Source organism: Cyprinus carpio, chromosome A8, assembly GCF_018340385.1.
Source record: "Cyprinus carpio isolate SPL01 chromosome A8, ASM1834038v1, whole genome shotgun sequence".
Taxonomy (NCBI): domain Eukaryota; kingdom Metazoa; phylum Chordata; class Actinopteri; order Cypriniformes; family Cyprinidae; genus Cyprinus; species Cyprinus carpio.
This window is the reverse complement of record NC_056579.1, coordinates 11,671,497-11,692,541: the sequence shown is the minus strand read 5'-3', so window position 1 is coordinate 11,692,541 and position 21,045 is coordinate 11,671,497. Positions and strand designations below refer to the sequence as shown.

Below are 21,045 nucleotides of genomic sequence, written 5' to 3'. Positions count from 1 at the left end.
TGACATAAGAATCGTCTTACCGATAGAAAAGAAAAGCATGGGCATTCATCTCTGACTAATAAAATATTTAAATTGTATATCTTCATATTTTTGCTGCCTACAAATTATATCAACTTTTTAAAATATTACCAAGTACGCTTTTTTGTACTTTAATTCCTTTCAGGTGACTGATTGTGTGTCCTCAGGTCTTTTTTCTTTTTGTCGGGTAGGCCATCTGTTCCTGCGGCTTCCAGCGGTTCAGGCAGCTGTTTGGCCAGGCATGAGGGCACGCAGCGCATCGCTGTGTCACGCAGAGACAAAACACCTTTTTTTCCAGGAAGTTACAGATAGATTAAACGCTCACACACCAAGGGCCTTCTGAGTGAGCTGGCTTACAAGATTCCTCACTTCAGTCAAAAATGTGCCAAAGACCCAAAAACCATGGAGGAGAAATGAGAGTGTCGTAAACACAAACCCCAAGACAGAATACAAAAGCCCTTAAATTATAGCCTACATATTGGTACATTAAACATAGGCTATAAGTAGCCTACTACTTTAAAATTACGCTATATAAAGCACAACCAATTTATTATTATTATTAAAAATAAAAAATAACAATCACGGAATAGGCTAGGTATTTTTTTTTACTTTTAATGAAATGCAGGGAATGGTTTACCTTTTGTTGGGCTATGCCATCCTCCATCAGCCATCCTGATTAATTTTACTTCAAAAAGGTAAACTAATATGAAAACTTAATTGGAAATTATAAAATGACAGGCCTATTGATATCTCTATATATGCCATATTTTTTTGGGGGGGAATGCTAATTTTATGTTTTTTAAAACACTGGCCATTTAAAAGTTGTGGTTATCTGTGTGAATTCAGTGCACCACTGTGACTATGTCGGAGAGAACAGCGTCACCGAAGTTACCGAAAAATCCCGAGACCTTTCCGGAGGGATCCGATCCAGAGAAAACTGAGGTAGAGCGCAGAGACGAGAGCCGCTGTTTCCAGTTCTCCATCGCAGAAGAACCCATTTCATTTCGTTTATTTTTCGTTACCATTCTTACTTTCAGCGATGGCACCAGGATACTGACAATCATGGCGAATTTCCTAGCAAAGAATCGGGTCTGACTGCCATGTGTGATCCATCTTTTTTGCGCCTTGCATCACAGACCGTACCAGGCTTATGCATTTTAAATATATAGGGCGCTTACATGTACTGTGTACATGTCTCCTCATAGAATGACTACAGTATGTGAGACAACGCTGATGCCAATGGATATACAGAGGGATGATGCGTGCTAAAGCGGATTTATTCCCGTCGAAGATAAGATGTGTAACGTTATCGGTGTGGCGTGGGAGAAAATGTCTTTGGCTCCAGCCAGAAAATGAAGATGGGAAGAAGCGCCTTGTCCTGTAGCCCAATAGCGAGAGCCAGTCGTTATTTACACATCTAAATCTGTGCACAAGATAATGATACTGACGCTGTATCTCAGGATTAAACGGTACCACAAAACACATCAGAAATAGAGTAATTGTGCTATTAAACTCTGCTTGATTTAGTCACCGTGTGATGGGAATATACCGCTAAGGCTTGGCCTAGCTTTATGGAAAACCCGAAGACATGACATGCACACGAAAAAAGAGGAAACGATATTTTTTGTTTTTTAAAACCCGTATGTGTGTCATATTTCTGCTTTTGGCATAATATTGTTTAAACCGTTCAGCAAAAGACTTCCCAGTGAAACAGATTTTGTTTTTATTTTTTTCAGACGTGACCATTCCCTGTATTAATTAATTCATTAATTATTATTATTATTTTCATTCTCTGTTGTTCATAAAGGACGTCGAGGTTCATCATGGATTACAATTTGGATTCATGTGCGATTCCTTGAACTCGTTGTGTCGGGTCGAAAAAACGTATTTGCACATTTTTGTGTGTTTTTATTTTTTATTTATTTTAATTTTTTATATATTTACAACAAGCTCCCGTTAAGGCCTACCACTGAGACAAGAGCCATTGTCCGGAGGAAGATCGAGAATTATAGGTAAGAGCTCCATCACATTATGACTCTCCTATTTGATGTTTATCATATTATTAGGCTACCTATAAAATGGGGGATACAAGTGCTAGAGTATTTAAATAATAATAAATCATATAATAAAAAAAAAACAATGACTCTCATCATGACGCATACTATGTAGGCTGCTGAAGTGCAATGCAGGCCTGTTTTATGCATTTGTTATTTCATTGTCCCTCATGCAAACGCGCAAATGCGCGCGCGCGGAACAAGACACACATACACACACACACACTCACAGAGAGAGAGAGAGAGATCGAGAGAGAGACGCTGTAGTTCTTCATGATATTTAATGATAACCATGCAGGTCTCCTATCCTATCCTATCCAAGAAGATGTGCCTGGGACTGTAGGCTATACGCGCTCTGACAGTGTCCATACGGGTCATTTGCACTTTTGCGTATTGGCTGTGCGGGTCACGTCATTAGTTCTAGGTAATTCATTATTTTTGTGTTCTTTCGTGTGTTTGAAGGAAAACAATCGACAACGCACGCGCTGTAAAAGGGGCTCCAGATCAGTAAACGATTCATGTAAGCTATATTAGTATGGCGCATCACCAAGCGCACCGATAGCCCACATGAAGATGATGGAGATACGGAGAAAACGTTTTTATAAGAGTTAACCATGAACGACGGGATCACGTTGTTCGTTCTTTGTCGTATTAAAAACGATATGTGGGAGAGTCGAAATGATTCAGGCTCGTTTGGTTGGTGAATTCCGCGTCGCCTCCTCCCACCGAGACCGCACGGTAGAGATATTCACTGCTGTTGCTATCCAGCCTTCTACCTCCAACCAACTCCCTTTACATCTGACTCCTCCCAACGACATCGAAGGCCTTCTCACTATTAATGCAAGATAAGAGCACACTAAACCTCTGGAGTGAAATATTAAAGACTCAATAAATAATATAACATAATCATAACCCAAGGGATGACAACTGTAATGGGTACAATGGAGCTAAAGGCTTTACTTAAGGAAAATGTTTGTGTATGTGTTCATTCCTAAGTGTGTGAAAAATATTTCTTTTTATTGAATATTTGTCTGACAAAAAGTCTATTTTGACTTTAAATCTTGTAATTATAAAATATTACTCAATCATTATGTAAAACACCCTTAGGAGGGCTGTACATATGGGGCAAAATGTATCACAATATATGCTACTTTTTCTTCATTGAATCATTTTCAGCATGTCATTACCTCTTTTTTTTACTCTTATGATTTTGTTTTTATACAGTGACAGGTATCTTAAAATATTAGTACAGGTAGGCCTATATTTCATCACTAAATCTTTGTGATTTGGGCATATTTGCACATTTATCTTAACAAATGTATTAATTCACTGAGATGTTTTGATCACTTTTTTTTGTTTATTACAGGGAACCTGTAAAGTAATTTGGGAAGTAATGTGCCTGAAAATGTATGCGACAATAGCAACAAATCTGTAACATTTACAATAAATAAATAAATAAATAATAATAATAATAATAATAATAAATCTTACCTTTTGGCATAATTAACTTATGGTCTAGTAATGGCAATAAATGGGGGTTAATATAGTGAGAATACTAAATTAAAAGGGCCTTAATCTTAGTAGTACCATACCACACCATAATGGACATTTAAAGTCATTAGATTATATGAAGGCCACCAGACCAGTCAGTCTTCAATATATATAGCTTACATTCCACACTGAATATCTGAGAGACTGTTAATCAAAGGGCCTATCAAAGAATTGTGGAGAATAGGAGGGTAAATTATCTTTCATTGAGCAAATTAAAGTTTCATCCGCCCTCTTTGGAATGTGAATGTGTCTCCCACAAGTCTGTCTAGAGCTGAGAAAATAGAGAGAGGTGAACTTTCACTTATGTAAGTAACAAGAATATCAGTACCAGCTTTGACACATCCAAATAAGCCTCATTCTTGTTTAGCCCTTTACTTCACGGAACAAAGTACAAGCACATTAGCATTTACTGTGGGAAATGCGTGCAAATTGTCATCTTTAGACCATAAAAATGTTAACGCTCCCCCCATACCAGGTCACTTAACCACCTTTTTTTCCAAGTGAAAAAGGTGACACTTGTGAAACAGTTGTTCAGGTTTCATATTCCTTGATCCTTTCATCTTTTCTTTGCATAAAGGTGAGGTTCAGTGACATGCATGTAATACGTTACATGACTTAATATTTATCATATTTAAAATTACATTGTCGTCATCAGCCTGTTTGTACCTAAATGTTGCTACAATTGAAAACATCTTCTGAACAATAACAATGCTTAGACTACCTTTCTGAAACTGAATCACAGTCAAACTGCCAGTTCAATTAACACCTGTAACTGATGTAAAGTGGTGCAATTTGTAAACTGGTTATAGCAGGTTGTCATGATAAGGTTGTATCATTTTATCTTCTCTGTGACAGAAACATTCACTTTAATCTCCGTTCTGGCTGATTATTCCTCATGAGTGACACTTTCCTTCTCAGCTCACCTCAACGCATACAATTCTGAGTTGCATTCAGACTTACAAAGACACATACACCGCACAAGGCAGAAGGACCCTGTAGCCTAGCAACAAGCAGCTGTAATTGCTGTGACAAGTGAATTAGTGTTTCTGCTCTAAAACAATGGGTCGGCGCAGTTCTATCTCCTGTTGGACCAAGGTATTCAGTGACTTTGTCATCAGCTGGCATCTACGTTTAGCTTTCTCTCTACCATAGGCTGTTAGTCGTTGAGAGTTAGCACAAATGGCTCTTTAAATGCTGCCAATAGCACCACAGCAGGTGGAGGTATACACATGAATTCATGGATCAATGCTCTTTCACATTGAGAGAGTGGGATAATGCTAGCTTGGCTGTTCTACGCCACAGCAGGGGATGTGTTTGGCAAGTGTATATGCCCTCGTCTAAATACCATCAACCAGGGCGGAGTCTGCTCTTTCGTTATGTGGGTGCAAATGAGAAAGTCTGGGTTAGGTAGAACTGCCAGAAACATTTGGGGAAAGTGGACCAAAATGTATCATGCTGTATCTACATAGTCAGTTAAAGATTTACTGTCACTATATAAGCTAAAGCTAAAGCGTTGTCTTGAAGCTCCGTTGCCGCCTGCAATGCAGATTAAATAAGATTTCCCATCCCCTAACACTTTCATTGCCCCCAGTCCCCCAAACCCCTTGCCCCCGCATCCCGGTCCACATGCCTATACTCAACACATAAAAAGTGATCTGCTGTAGCCTAGCAACAATGAGGTTATTACCATGAAAGACTAGTTGCTGGCATGCCATATAGCATGTGGTGGAAACAGCTGATCTGCTCGGCACTAAGGGGGAAGCAGAAGATGTTCCTCAGCATGTTACAGCAGATGCTTACCGGAGCCCTGATTATCCCATTCAGCAAACTATTGATTGATCTGTTTACTGATGGTGGACACAAAACACCTTCTTTGGTGTAAAGTGCTCTTTTTTCTATAATTTCTGTAGCTCTTTTTTAGTATTTTACATTTGGTGTAAGCACTCATGTTTAGGAAGAAGATGATATTTATTGCTTAAAGAATTGCCTTATGTGCATTACTTTACAGATAATTTTTTAGTTGATGTAACATACGCTATTTGATATATTATTATTTAAGAATGGAAACATGAAAATGTGCTCTTCTTGATCCTCCTTCATTTATCATTAATATTTAATAATATATATATAAAAAGTTAATGCATGTACATCTAGTTAGAGATGTAAATTAATTAACATAATAGAATGATTATTTATCAAACATAAATGGTATCTATTACCTAACAGATACTACAATAGGTGTCTTAAGAAATCACATCTGTTTCTGTATGCTTACATGGAAAGTTAAGAATCACACTGCAGCAGATTTTTGCATATCCAAGGCACATTCTCTGTCATTTTGACACAATGTGAAACCAAATCAATGTGCCAACGCTCTTTAGTAGCATACGCAGATTGTGCACAACGGTGAGCAACACAACCACATTATCTATGTCAAATTTGGACTTTCCACTGAATCAAAGCTTTCTTTCTTTTTTAATTTAAACATGGGCTACATGTTTGTCTTGTAACTGTTGCAAGATGTTTTGCTTCTTTGTCAGCATCTCGCGCAAGTGTGGTATGTTTTTAAGTCACTGTGTTAAAACATGTTAAAATATGTTTAATGGTTACAAATTTCTCCAGACTCTGCGTTATTTTCCATTCTGCTTTTTGTTAACAACCCATTATTATTTCTTTCTGACTGAAATGCAGGCCTTTAAAGTGCTTGTAAACATATTGACAGTCCTGTAAACAGCAATAAATCAGCAAATTTAGAAGAAGGAAAAAATAGATACAAAAATGCAAATTGCTATTTGTCTCATTTTTTACTTTGGGGATAATGGTAAACTACCATTAGTGTAGTTTGAAACCTGAACATTTCTGGTACAAATAACAGAATGTTAATGTAATAGTTTTTCCAGGGGGAAAAAAATACAGATTTTTCCAGTATTTTGCCTATACATTTGACCACCAGTGTGTTTCCACACATTGTAAATAAAATCAGAATATCTTTATTGATTGTTATGCTTTTTAAAGTCTACTTTGCAGTTTTTGCCTAATTATGAATTACCATAGTAGTTTTTCAATTCAGTTCAATTCAAGTTTATTTGTATAGCGCTTTTTACAATACAAATCATTGCGAAGTAACTTTACAGAAAATTAAGTTTCTACAATATTTAGTAGTAGCTTATCAGTGGTGACTGTCAGTTTATGTACATATGGCAGAAATGTAGGGAAAAATCAATTAAAGATGTAATCAAACACTATTAATAGCAATTATTATATGATGCAATCAAACTTATAGCAAAATTTGGTAGTTCTGTATGTTGTTTCAGGGTTGGCATCATCTGAGGTTCTCTGAGGGGTTAGCATCTTCTCTTCTCAGGTGTTCTCACTAGTTCTAGAGTTACTGTTTTTATTCGGCACCAGCAGTATGCTGTTGTATTTGTGTGGTCTCCTCAGTACTCCAACAGCTACATATATTTTTATTCGCAAGGAAAAACAATACTTAAAATATGCTATAGTAGTAGTGAGAAAAATCTCTCTCTTTCCAACATCAATATTACTTTATTCTTTCACACTCTTCTTAACCTAAAAATTTTTCTCTTAGGAATTACAAAAATGCTGTACTTTGCCCAAAAGTCCGTAGTGTTTGTGGCCTTTAAAGACCAGCATTTGTTTGTGTGAGAAAACAAGAGTTACAAATGTTTTGTTCTCTATCCATAGGTGTGGAGGCCAGAAGAGGTGGCACATTTGAAGGGACGCTCCAAAGAGAACTGTACAAAAATGGGGCAATGCAGATCAAGCTTATCTCCTTCCATTTGAGACAACAACGAAAGGCAACCACGAGGACGGACGACAGTTCAGCCGGAGGAGGCGGAGGTGGAGGAGGGAGTGGAGGAAGCGGGGGTAAAGGAGGAGTTGAAGGAGGAGGTGTGCGATTTGAGCAGAAAAGGGTATGGCCAACGGAAACGCAAGCAGCGATGGGCCTGGGAACCCCTTGGCGGCCGTGGTGTCCACTACAGGTGGCATGATGGGTGGAGCACCTTCTTCGGCAGTGTCTACCTATGTAAAACTTGTCCTTCTGGGGCTGATTATCTGCATCAGCCTGGTGGGCAACTTAGTGGTATCCCTGCTGGTGTTAAGGGACAGAGCCCTACATAAGGCACCCTACTACTTTCTTCTGGACCTGTGCCTCGCCGACACCATCCGCTCTGCGGTCTGCTTTCCCTTTGTCCTGGTGTCCATCAAGAACGGCTCGGCCTGGACTTACAATGTGCTCAGCTGCAAGGTGGTGGCCTTCATGGCCGTCCTTTTTTGCTTCCATGCTGCCTTCATGCTGTTCTGCATTAGTGTCACACGCTACATGGCCATTGCCCACCACCGCTTCTATTCCAAGCGAATGACCTTCTGGACCTGCGTGGCAGTGGTATGTATGGTCTGGACGCTTTCAGTCGCCATGGCATTCCCACCCGTCTTTGACGTTGGCACCTACAAGTTTATCCGCGAGGAGGACCAGTGCATCTTTGAACATCGCTACTTCAAGGCCAATGACACCCTAGGCTTCATGCTGATGCTGGCTGTGCTAATCCTGGCTACACACGTGGTCTACATGAAGCTCCTGCTGTTCGAATACAAGCACCGAAAGATGAAGCCGGTCCAGATGGTTCCAGCCATCAGCCAAAACTGGACCTTTCACGGACCTGGAGCCACAGGACAGGCGGCCGCAAACTGGATAGCAGGGTTCAGCCGTGGCCCAATGCCTCCCACTTTATTGGGCATCAGGCAGAACTTGCACAACCAGAACAGACGCCTGCTAGGCATGGAGGAGTTCAAGGCTGAGAAGCAGCTTGGCAGGATGTTCTATGTCATCACCTTGTTTTTTCTGGTGCTCTGGTCCCCGTACATTGTGGCCTGTTACTGGCGAGTCTTTGTGAAGGCGTGCACCATCCCACACCGGTATCTTTCCACCACCGTGTGGATGAGTTTCGCCCAAGCAGGCGTGAACCCCATCATCTGCTTTTTCCTCAACAAGGACCTGAAGAAAGGCTTTCTGGCCCACCTGCCTCCCTGCTGTAGAACTCCACCTCAACTACCCCGTGAGCCTTACTGTGTCATGTGAAGATGAGTGTTTTTTCATAATGTTTTTTTTTTTTCTCTTTCTCTCTTCTGGATGCTCGGAGAGTGGACAGCCAGGGGGAAGGAATAAGAAGTCTTTAGAGATGGAGACGTGGATGAACTTTAAGAGCTGTTGTGGCCTTTGATTTAGTTTTAAGATGCTTTAAAAGAGTGGATGTCACGGAATAAGCATCTACTGTCACTTTAATGATTTTAAGGGGGAGATAGGCTCTACTCTAATGTATGGTTTGGTAAATCAACACTGAACAGGTTTGAGGAACCGTATGTTTTGCATTAGGGTGGTACAAATCAACCAAACTGGTCTATTTTATGGTGAATGTATGAAGGCTATATCAAATGGCTTCTCATGATCGATCTCAACAAACATTACCATTTGATTTGGCTCAGTATCTGTATCCCTTTACCAGGATCTTGAGGGCCTTGAATCAAAGATTTACAAAAATATTGTTCATGCCTTGTGAACAGCTGCGCTCCTGGCAGAGTAATTTATATTATTTGAACTACTGATTCAAAAATACTCCATCTGCATGTATATTACCTTATCTTTAAGGTGAAAAACTTGCAATTAAACTATTTTTAAGAATGAGTGCCAAGCAAAAGCCTCTAGGACTGAATGAGGCTGACAAAAAAAAAAAAAAAATAGAGTTCCTAAAATTTATGCTAATTGGTTGGGCTGAATCCTTCCTGTGGTTCCATCAGGCAGGAATTAAGATGCTCATAAAACAGTGTGTATACAAAAGCAACTTCCAGAACAAAAAAAATATTGTTTTTCCTCCCAAGTTGATTCAAAGGGATTGTAGATGAGAGGAGCTGAATGAAAATATGAATCTTTCTGAAATATGGCCTATTCAGGTTTGTAGGTGCTCTTTCCTGGAGTTACATTTTCGCTGTAATTTATTGTTTTTTATTTGTCTATTTATCTCTCTCAACTCTATTTACTCATTAATTTATCAAATATTTTCTAGCATTGCACAAAATAACTCATGCCCTTATAATTTCTATAATGAATCTGAATATATGACCAGTCTTACAATATTCAGACCAAGAAAAGGTGAAGTATTTTACTGTAAGTGATCTCATTTTGTGAAGAGACAGTTCAGGATTGAGTGAAAATACTGATCTGTTAATGGTGTATTACGGTTAAACCAACCAATCGTTTATCCTTCCAAACGATTGCACAGAAGGTGCTGTAGAGGAGAAGTTACTTAGTCTTTTGCGTCTTGAATTACTTGAATGAAAGTTTACTAGCCTAATGGATCTAGACAAAATCATAATGTTTTTAATATGTGATTTTGATGTATCTTGGACGTTAATTAATTTAGCCTTTACATTTTCAATCATATGTCAGTGAAAGGTAGGTTGCATTAGAGGTATTTTAATTTACTGTGTTAACATAACATATGATATGTGGATTCCTGAAAAGAAGTAGTTGGTCAGGTAGTAAGGAGGAACCTAAAGTTGAATGTTTGTGCTGGATTGAAGTCTGACAGTGTGATTCGGCCTCATGTTTAGCAGAAATCAAACAAAAATCTAATTTTAATCTTGTAATAAAAATATGAATGTGTTTGAGATAAGGAAAAAACATGTAAGCTAGTAATGGAATGTTTAGATTTATTTTTTAAAGTATTCCATTTCATTAGGAGCTAACAAGTGGGTGAACTAAATTCCGGAATCCATTCGATGTCAAATGAATTTCCCTTAATATTTTGCACACAACTCAAGAAATCATTGATCAGCCACATGATTTCTCTGGCATATTTTGACTTGAATCAGAATGCTGACCAATGCAGACAGGACAGATTGTAATATTTCTTTGAATGTTCAATGAGATCTCTCTGTAGGGTAGGCATGGAATTCTTTTTCTAAAACCTGTCATTGCTAGAACACAGAAAAACAGCAGAAAAACATCTATGATGAACAGAAGAAGAAGAATAATTCTTTCTGTTATCTGCATTTTATGCCTTACTCCATTACCAAGGTTTAATGTTACCAATGCAAGAATGATCTGAAAGCTATATGCTTATATAGACACCAATAAATCATACAAAAACATATGCTGGGGAAAACACAACACTGTGTATTTGTGGATTATCAGAGGACACATCTTGCTGCCCTTCACAAACCTACGGGGTGTTCATAAGAAGACAGCTGCATCGGCTGTGTTATTGAATTTGTGAACTGAGACACTCGTGAGTGTACAATTTTGCTCAGTTCTCTGGAGAGACTTGAATTTGCGAAAAAAAAAAAAAAAAAAAAAAGACACAGAGACACACTGATTTTCCGTGGAATTAAAAGGAACTTCTTGGATTCTTAAGGATTTCTTTGAGACTTTTTTTTCTTCTTCTTGTCTTTGGGTGGGATCGGGGTGGGGGACAGTATGTGAATGACTGTTTGGGCTGTTGTTGTATTCACCTGTGAATAGGAAATCGCTTGGGTTGGTGTTGGGGTTGGGTGAAAAGGATGTGATTTTGTAACGAGCAAAAATGCCTGGTAGAACATTTTTAGTTGCTTCAGGCATCTTATCTTTTGTAAAAAAACTGTGAACCTCTGTGTAATTTCATGTGTATTATATGGACAACGCACTAACTTCAAGTGGGGGGTGGAGTGAAGGGTGGGGTTACGGCCCTTGATCATCATCTTTTTACCACGCATGTGTGTGTGAGTGTTTACGCTGAGTACGAGTGTGTGGACGGAACTGGGTACTCATGAGGAATAAAGCAAAGGGGAAAGATCAGACATACAGCGTCTGATAGCAACCACTCCTGTAGTTGATCCACTAAAACTTCCCATTTTCAATGCGACAACACAACTTTAAAGATTACGAAGAGCTGAGCCTTAAATAAGACATAATGTTGATTCAAATCAACAGGGAATATGGATCATAACCAACACTCAAAAAGGAAAATATTTTGTTTACCACATTTTAACACCTACATTAAAACAGACATCAAGCATTGTTTGGCAATTCCAGTGTTATGATGACTGTGGAACATAAATTAATAATTTTTTTTTTTTTTTAATGAATTAGAAATATGCGGCTAATGAATATTGATATTCAAGTTGCTCCTTAGATTTAAAAACACCAATTGACTATTTTAGTGTTAACAATTTGGTTACTCAAATTTTTTTTATCTGCAATTCTGGGGTCTTCCCCCCACCCCCTACAGCAAAACATTTGTGCACAAATAATTGCATACTTTTAGTTAAACAAATTAAATTGCATTAAGAAAGAACCCCAAATGTATTAAGGTGAAGCCATGACATCCATTTTGTAAAGCTGTAACAGACAAAGATGAGTTTGAGTGTAATTATTCAAAACAATGCACATAATTTAGCAGGCAAAACATTTTTATTCAGTGTATGGAAAGATTTCTTAATACCGGTGTCTTAATTTTTTGCCTTTTATAGTAATTATCGATAGTGCCTGATTTGATCATAAAATCTTATGTTTGTTTAATCTCTAGTAATTGCTAAATTATAATATATGAACATGAATGTGTGATTTTATCGTCATCTCACTGAACTACTGAATGAATGAAAAAAATCCCATAAAACAGCTTCAGGATATAAAAAGCCACTCATTCAGCTAACTATTACAAGAGCAATAGACAGCACCTATCCATAATGGAATGAAATTCATGGGACTGAAATTTTAGTTGAGCAACTCGGGAGTTGTTTATTTGTGAATGCATGATGAATGAAGGGTCTGGGGGGGGGGGGGGGGGGGCTTGATGGAGGAAACATGAGTCAGCTTTCAGATATCTTGAGCTGTAAATCAACAGGAGGTTTTTTTTTGTTTTGTTTTTTTCAACATGACAATAAAAGTTTACTTTTGTTGCATTTTTGACTAATGTTGTGTGACCTTTACTCAATGCAGTAAGAAACTTAGTTCAGGGGTGAGTTAGAAATATTTTTAACTGAGTAGTCTTCATTATTTTGTCAACATGTCTGAATCCTGCATTTTGCTATTTCGCTGACACCTCAGGTTCACACGCTTGGATTATGAGTTGACCATTGACCTTAATCTGCCTGATATGGTTCATGGTCTGCACTGCAGAAAGACCAGATTGAGTCAGTAAAATGTGCCAGAGTAACACTGAACAAAACTGGATGGACATTTCCCCTTGACAGACCAACAATTTAGATAAACTTCACATCAGATTTTCAAGTGAAAACAAATATGTTCATTCAGATCCTCACACTGTTCCTCTGATATTTCCAATTACAGAATATTTGCATGAGCATCTAATAACATCATATTATAGCAGGCTGGTTTGATGTTTCTACAGCCGCCTCAATAATATTGTAATCTAAAGTTGACAGAGAGGTTCCACAGGAGTTCAACTGTGAAGTGATGAGCAGCATACGGTGGATGAACATTAGTCCACTCGGCGTGAGATTGGCCACGGTTAGATGCTCAGACCATATGTGTGAGGTCAACTGATTAATGTTTGCCAGTCTGCGCTTAGTGAGGTTTGATCCACAGCAAATCCAATAAAGGCAACCACTCGCTCTTAGACTCATGGTAGACTGAAAGAGAATATCATAGAGTTTATATAGGTTCTACAGATGAGAAGATAGCTGTGAAAAAGAGGTATGGATATATAAATGACCAGAATTATAGCAGGAAGGAAGACTTCAACGGGGGGGGGGGGGGGGGGGGGGGGGGGGTTAAAGCTGAGCTGACTGTCTCTCTCTGGCCCAAGCTCGGGATCCGGGCCACAGATCAAGCAAGGCTAGATGACTCTATCTGTAAGGTTCTACTGCAACCTCTCCCATATTCACTATAACTTTAAAAGAAATTGAAGTACAATCTGTTTTGACCCATATTTCTAATAAAAACTATTTCTAATAAGAACCCTCACATGGTTATCTTTGTAATTTTCACAAACTTTAGACCTTCTGAGGACTTTTGTTGCCTGTAACTCCCTTGTTGCCATTTCATCTGTAAAAATTTGGTTTACATTAAACCAAAGGTTTTATGAATACAATAGCACCATCTGGTGGCAAATGTAGACATTTACATATACCGGTAAGCAACATTCTTAAAGTGAGACTACATATTACTCTACAATCCACAAACTATCAAATGTAATGTTTTATTTGGTTAAAGGGTTACTCCACCCTAAAATGTTTTTTTTTTCATTTATCACTTACCCCCATGTCGTTCCAAACTCTTAAAAGCTTAGTTTGTCTTCGGAACACAATTTAAGATATTTTGGATGAAAATCAGGAGACTTGTGACTGTCCCATAGACTGCCAAGTAAAATACACTGTCAAGGTCCAGAAAAATATGAAAAGCATCGTCAAGTGTCATCAGTGGTTCAACCGTAACGCTATGAAGCGACAAAAATACTGTTTGTACGCGAATAAACCAAAAATAATGACTTTATTCAACAATTTGTCTCCTCTGTGTCTCTCCACATCACCGTAGCGCCATTTTGGAGAATATTAGCTGAAGGCAGGCAGCTTACGCTCTTCTGTGTCAGCCGCACCACAAGGATACGCTGTTTTCTTTCAAATCAAAGCGTAAATACATGTAGAAAATGTATCCGTGTGGCACAGTAAGTGATTAATGACAAGATTTTCATTTTGGGGTGGACTATCCCTTTAACATAAAGAAAACACATATTCATGCAACATACCTTTTATAAATAAATATCACTTTACAAGAATCTGTTCCAAATTACTTGATAGAGAGGCCAGATGATGTGTACAGCTAGTAAGTGCTCACGCTGTGGTTGACAAAGTGAGAGATGTTTCCATAACGAGCTGCATTGATGGTCTAGACATCATCCACATAGTCCAGATCAAACAAGCAGGTGACGCCCTGCTTATCATACACCACTCCTCTCCTCTCTGCTTCCTCTGTCGTGATGATCTGATGCAACACACAGCTGACAGCAGGTTAGCAATCAATATTCACAGAACAGGATACACCCAAATTAAACTATTTTTAGGGATAAAAGAAAATCTGTCATCATTTACTCACCCTCATATCACTCCAAACCTCTAATAACTCTGTGGAACACAAAAGAAAGTATTTTGAAAAATGTCTGTACCATTTCACGGCTGTGAAATGGGTTTAATGTGATTTCCTTGTATAGACATAAACAGCTGAAACATTCTTCAAAATATCTTTTTTGTCATACTTAATATATAATGTTATATTTAATATTTTTGGTGTTCACACAAATTTGGAATGACATTTCTTGGATAAACTATACTTTTAATTTGCTTACCTTTTCAAGATACTCCATAACAAAGCTGTTTTTGTAAATCCTCTGCAGCACTCCCCACCCTCTGCCATTGGCTGTTTTGAAGATGCACAGATCGTAATGAATACCTTTTTGCAAAACCCTATTTGCACACTCTGTCCCACATTGGCACTTGGAGTTGCACTCGTAGATGGGCATCACTTTCACCTGTCCACTGTCATTATATGTCCTCCGATGCTTCAGGAGCCCTGGACAGCAGCCGTCACATTCGCAGCACACTATCACTGGGTTCACATCTACTCCTTTCCCTTACTTATTCTCAGTAATGTAGGTGAAGTTCTAAGGAAGCCCGTCCAGGTCAACCTCATTACAGATGAATATTCGGCCCTTGTGTCTGCAAGTCTGGTTCATGAGGTCTTCCCATTTTTGAACCTTCATACGCTGCTTGGCCTTCTGAAGAAGTAAGGAGACAATAGGGGCACTCAAAGACTCTGAATCGAGTGGTTTGTTGGATTGAAGCAGAGCCGCCTTCATGTCTTCTTGGAATTGGTGTAAGAGTATGGGGCATTTAAGATTTTTCAGAGGCTCCCATGTTTTCTGACTCTGTGTAGCTCTTCCACTTCACCAAGAAGAACTCTCGACCCTGAACAGGCATATTTAAAGGTTACAGTGATTTGAATCATATAAATTGGGAATATGATAAGAATAAGGAGGAAGAGTTGGAGCTACTAATGACTAGAACACAATTGTGACCCTGGACCACAAAACCAGTCTTAAGTAGCTGGGGTATATTTCTAGCAATAGCCAAAAAACATTGTATGGGTCAAAATTATTGCTTTTTCTTTTATGCCAAAAATCATTAGGATATTAGGTAAAGATCATGTTCCATGAAGATATTTTGTACATTTCCTACCGTAAATATATAAAAACTTAATTTTCGATTAGTGATATGCATTGCTAAGAATTCATTTGGACGATTTTAAAGGCGATTTTCTCAGTATTTTGATTTTTTTTGCACCCTCAGATTCCAGATTTTCAAATAATTGTATCTCTGCCAAATATTGTCCGATCCCCAATTTCGGAAAACTGACACATACTGTCACAACTGTACATGCTCCGCAAAATTAATAACTCACCTTGTGTTTTTTGTAGTTACACAGATACTCCATAGTCATTAAAGTTGTTCTTTGTCACACTGAGCTGCTTGCAAACAAGTCTTTCTCTGCGGCACAGAGACTGGGGGTCCTTCCATGAATGTTTACAGGACACCCTGCAATTTTAAACCATATGTAAAGGGCTTCATAAAGTCTATTCCTTAAGAAATTATCACAAGTGTCACTTTCTGTACACGAGTAATGTTATCAACCAATTAAAAGCTCCCTAGTATAACAGTATTTGAAACCGCAAGTTTGTTCATTGCAGTTTATTTGGGACGTGCATCTGAACAGCATAATTCGCTATTTGAAGGAAGCAAAAGTAATCCTACCTTTCAAATCTTGCTCCTTGTTCGTCTAGACGCCGCAAGCTGGATTCCCATACCGGAAAAACGCGTTACGGCATTCGTGTTGATGAATGGTCGACCTGTTGCTAGGAGAGGAATACCTAACGCTTATTGGTCAACCCCATTGAGCGCGGCACTGCAGGAGGCGTCGTCAGGTCGTCTAGTGTAAACAACTGAAAATCACTATTTGGGGTTGTAGTTGTTCATTATTTAGCATTTTATTTATTTATTTATTTATTTTGGATTTTATATTATTCAGTATAAGAAATACACGTGAAAAACATTTTTAATAAACAATTTTAATAAACAAATCGTTAAGTTGTCTTCATAGAAATTGGCTCAGTGACCAGGGTTGAGTCATATTGAATTTTTGACAGCCAAATTCAGTATGGCGTCTACGCTGGGCCATATTTAGGTTTTATAGGTTCAAATGTAAAACTCTATTGAATCCACAATTTTACCACTGATAAATATGTACACTTTTTTTATATAAACATATATACAGTATCTGGGGCCTAGTCTTAAGACTTAAGTACTTTTTATTTAAATGCATTTATAACGGTAAACTTCAGGTACTATATTAGAGATTACAAGAAATAAAAACATGATATGCTGATGAAATTTACATTTCATTACATTTTACTTTTAAATACCTTGATTTAGTTTCCTGGTCCCAGTGGAGTCACAGACATATGAAGTGTAATAATGTCACACTTAAAGTATAAGCATTTTAAAGTATAAGTACAGCTATACTTTTTTCTCTCTCTCTCTCTTCTATACAACAGTAGCATCCCCATTGTTAACATGGTTAATTTCAGCACTGACAGTAATTGTCGGCCGCTCCACACTCATGAAGTCCTTAGGTGGTGTAGTGTGTATTTTCTCAGTGTTTGCTGCAGTTTGCAGTCTGTGCTGTAAGGGGAAGGGGAAGCGGTCCAATGGTGCATGCTCAATTTTACAAAGGCTGTCTTCACTGTCGCTATTGTATCCAAGATTAGAATAGCAAGGATCGTCTTCTTGAGAGGAGAGCTGCACAGCGATTGGCAGCTCATCTTCTGTCTGAACTGCCTTTTCATTGAGAGCACTTATGACATCAATTTCCATTTCTTCACCTTCGTCATGACAGGGTTCAACTTTCCGGAATGCGTGATGTGCAAAGAGGCTTATGCAGAACATCTCCACAATTACAGAATAGTGGTAGATTACTTAAAGAGACCACAGGAAAGAGAGACAAGATGAAAGAAAATCATTATTGTAATAAATTAAAGAACTTAAAGTGCATGTATACCAGTTTCTGGATCCCAAAACTTTGGGGAAATCAATAGGAATGTTTTATGATTCTTACACTGAGACCGAAACAGGTCAGAGAAGGGAGGAGCGCAGGGGATGACATTCAGCGCACCCATGGTCTCCAGAATTCCACTCTGTAGTCCACAAAGGACCAGAATGACAATGATGCAGATAAACTTGGCTCGAAGACCATATCCAGGCAATGCCCTTTTTGTGGCTTTATAAAACAGCAAGTAGCCATAGAAGGACAGAAATGTGGATACGGCAATGATGGCATTGACATACATGTTGAGATTAACTGAATTCACCTAAGAGAAACAGATTATGAAGAGTCACATAATGTAGTTCAGAAAATAAGTCAAATCTGCATTGCAAGGAGTATGATTTTTTTTCCTACTAGTGAAAACCCTGCCTCACAGCCAATTCTAAAAATATCCTTGGTCATGTCAATCACAAATTTGTAATATATTTAAACAGATTTTAAAATGTAATTTATTCCTATGATGGCAAAGCTGAATTTTCAGCAGCCATTACTCCAGTCTTCAATCACATGATCCTTTAGAGATCATATTAATACGTTAATTTTTTGCTCAAGAATATTATATATATTATATATATTTTTGTGTAAATCATAAATAAAATATCACATTTTCCACAAAATTTTAAGCAGTTTTAAACTTTCAACATTGATAATAATAAGAACCAGTATTAATAATTGACCACCAGTAATAACTGATAATGATCAAATGATTTCTGAAGAATAATATGACACTGAAGACTGGAATAGTGGCTGCTCAAAATTCAACTTTGCCATCACCAGAAAAAAAAAAAGTATATTAAAATAGAAAACACATGTTTTTACTGTATTTTTGATCAAATAATGCAGCCTTGGTGAGCATAACAGACTCACATCCCCGTAGTCATATTGTTCATCAGTCCAGAGGACAAGAGTGAGGAAGAACAGAATTGTTCTGACCACAGAGAGCTGAAGAACAGCAGCCATCATCCAGCTCACACTGGTCCTTAAGGAAGACAAAAGTTAAGATTTCTCTGTCAAAATGAAACAGACCAATACTTATAAATTTACTGCAAATTAAACATTTATGCAGGTGTAAGTGAAGTACTTGTTGATGTTGAAGAGAGGAAGACAGCAGCAGCAACAACAAGGGAAGGGGTTTGGAGACACGTGCTGCCCTGCTAACATCTCCAGCATGCGAGTCTTTCCACCGAAGAAGTCTTTGATAAGACCCATGAACTTCAAGAGTGTAATGGAGTGATAACTGCCAAGAAATACAAAGCATTCCATACAGATATGCCTGTCCATTCGGATCACTATTGTGCAATTTGAGTACAACAGTGGAAGTCAAAAGTCACTCACAGAGATGCAATGAAATTGCACAGAGATGATGAGCGTGGAATATACAGCGCAATGATAGACGTCATCCCGAAGACCTGTTAAAGAAACAAAATGTCACCAAAGGGTAACTAAAGGAATTAAAAAATGAATTGAATGAGAAGGTGCTGCTTTACTGGATATATTCCCAGGATCCACAGGCTGAGACGTCTACGCCGCTGAGAGGGGACGTGGTGCAGAAAGAAGCCGATCTCCTCCATGAAGAGAGCAAGCAGAAGCACAGCAAACACAGCAGGAAGGAGGAACAGCCAGAGATCATTCTTGATCACTATAAGCAGAACAAACAAAACCAAACTCTTTAAAATAAAGCTTCGGGTAACGCAATATAAGAACCATTATACATTCCAAAAATATTTTTTCAGTAAACAGTTGTTAAAATACTCTTTTTTTTTTTTTTTGGAAGAACATTTTAGCAATCTAAAGAACCTATTTCCATTACAATGAAACATTTAGTTAAAAGGGCTCAAACAGACATCATTTCTAAGCCTGGTACCCATTCATGTATCTAAAATAAGACATCTGGTCAATTTGGCCAAGAGTCACACTTTTGGGGTAATAAGAAACAAGTGAAAATGGTAAAAAGTAAATGTTTGGAAAATGGGTAAACAATATAACTGACTCAAATAGCTCTGTGGATATTGTTGACTGATGAGCAGTTTCATCTGTGTTATCTTTTCACTGCATATACAAATTGTACAGCATATAATCATCCATGTTTTACATTGCAATGTACAGTCATTCCTGTCATTATCCGGGGAAAATTACTTTCAGCATTGTAACACAGGCTCCATAAGCAGCACACAGTAGGCATCGTTTGATTTGATATCTGCACCTTTCATCATAGTGTGCTAAATCTCTTACCTTTAAAGAACTCAGATGACAGAGGGATCCCACCTCCCATGAACGTGCAGTTGTCCGTCTTCCCCATTCTCCAGTGAAATCAGAAATTTTCAAGAATTTTTATTAGGACCCCCTAGATAGTTAATACCCACTTATCTGTTATCGGTTTAGCTGCAATAACTGATGCTTAGATGTGAATAACTGTGTATAAATAGTTATGACAAATCTATATCAAGGTGGCTTCCTATTGCCTAAGCGATGTATTTCTGAGCTCACTTTTTAATGATTGACTTAAACATAGGTGGGGCGACAGGTAGAGGGCCAAGTCCATCTTCCCACAGGTCTGTACTGTACTATCTCAGACAACCTCATCTTTTATGCTTGTACAGTACATGGGAAATGTGTAAACATCTCTAATGCAATTCTTTAAAAAACTATTTGAATGACTGATAAAATAAGTAGCAAACCGTTTTCTGCCTAAAAAATTTATTTTATGATTTTACAATTTACCAGTTAGCCTATTGTTTGATGTTACTTGGCTGGTTACAAATAACTATATTTCTTTAGGAATTATACTGGACAATAAATACGAATTTACGTTGCATACTTAAAGGCTGATATAGTTTGAGTCATACTTTAGATTTTCAGTCAGACAAGGAATCTGACAAAAAATACAAATAAATAATTAAAAGTAAGCAAAATAGTGCATTTAGCTTTAAGTGAATTTAAATTTCAGTAGTAGGCTACTATTTAAAATAATATGTGTGTGTAAAGTACAAAAGTAAAAATGATTAAATAAAAATAAAACCGACCTGTAGTGCGTTTGAGTAAGGGACTTTTATTTTAAAATCGGTGATTGGAAGACGGGTTGGAGACTTTCGGAAGTCGACACTTTGGTAGACATAAAGGCAGGGTGATTTAAAATTAAGCTTTGCCTAATTTTTTTTTTTTTTTAATTTACATTTACTAAATAAGTACGTGATAGTAGTTTAAATAAAATGTCACGCTGCGTTCAAGGGGTTTATTCGTGCCATTTAGGAA

The 21,045-nt window shown here is 37.9% G+C and overlaps 2 protein-coding genes and 1 pseudogene across 3 annotated transcripts; 1 reads left to right on the top strand and 2 right to left on the bottom strand.

Moving 5' to 3' along the window:
- The first annotated feature begins 871 nt into the window (after positions 1-871).
- On the top strand, positions 872-11,022 carry LOC109095300 (probable G-protein coupled receptor 173). Of its 2 annotated transcripts, none has more exons than XM_019109007.2 (2): positions 872-2,030; positions 7,329-11,022. In XM_019109007.2, the coding sequence occupies exon 2, from the start codon at positions 7,561-7,563 to the stop codon at positions 8,722-8,724; it is 1,164 nt and encodes a 387-aa protein (XP_018964552.2). In that variant the 5' UTR covers positions 872-2,030; positions 7,329-7,560; the 3' UTR covers positions 8,725-11,022. The 2 variants fall into 2 exon arrangements, with proteins under 2 accessions (XP_018964552.2, XP_042618128.1); XM_042762194.1 differs by lacking the exon at positions 872-2,030 and adding an exon at positions 2,163-2,496.
- Positions 11,023-14,386: 3,364 nt separating this feature from the next.
- Positions 14,387-16,519, bottom strand: LOC109094881 (annotated as a pseudogene).
- A 231-nt stretch (positions 16,520-16,750) lies between these two features.
- LOC109094882 (organic solute transporter subunit alpha-like) lies at positions 16,751-20,476 on the bottom strand. The gene is made up of 7 exons (XM_019108570.2): positions 20,026-20,476; positions 19,281-19,432; positions 19,129-19,202; positions 18,875-19,030; positions 18,661-18,772; positions 17,806-18,058; positions 16,751-17,665 (listed from the first exon to the last, which is right to left on the bottom strand). The coding sequence occupies exons 1-7, from the start codon at positions 20,090-20,092 to the stop codon at positions 17,235-17,237; spliced, it is 1,245 nt and encodes a 414-aa protein (XP_018964115.2). The 5' UTR covers positions 20,093-20,476; the 3' UTR covers positions 16,751-17,234.
- Between the last annotated feature and the right edge of the window lie 569 nt (positions 20,477-21,045).

Bases quoted from the DNA above. Each gene is read 5' to 3' on its own strand.
- LOC109094882 (XM_019108570.2), bottom strand. From the start codon at position 20,092: ATGGGGAAGACGGACAACTGCACGTTCATGGGAGGTGGGATCCCTCTG. The intron at 19,203-19,280 runs GTAAAGCAGCAC...TTTCTTTAACAG, and splicing joins GGATCCTGGGAATATATCCA to GTCTTCGGGATGACGTCTAT. The intron at 19,031-19,128 runs GTGAGTGACTTT...ATTTCTTGGCAG, and splicing joins TGCAATTTCATTGCATCTCT to TTATCACTCCATTACACTCT.
- LOC109095300 (XM_019109007.2), top strand. From the start codon at position 7,561: ATGGCCAACGGAAACGCAAGCAGCGATGGGCCTGGGAACCCCTTGGCG.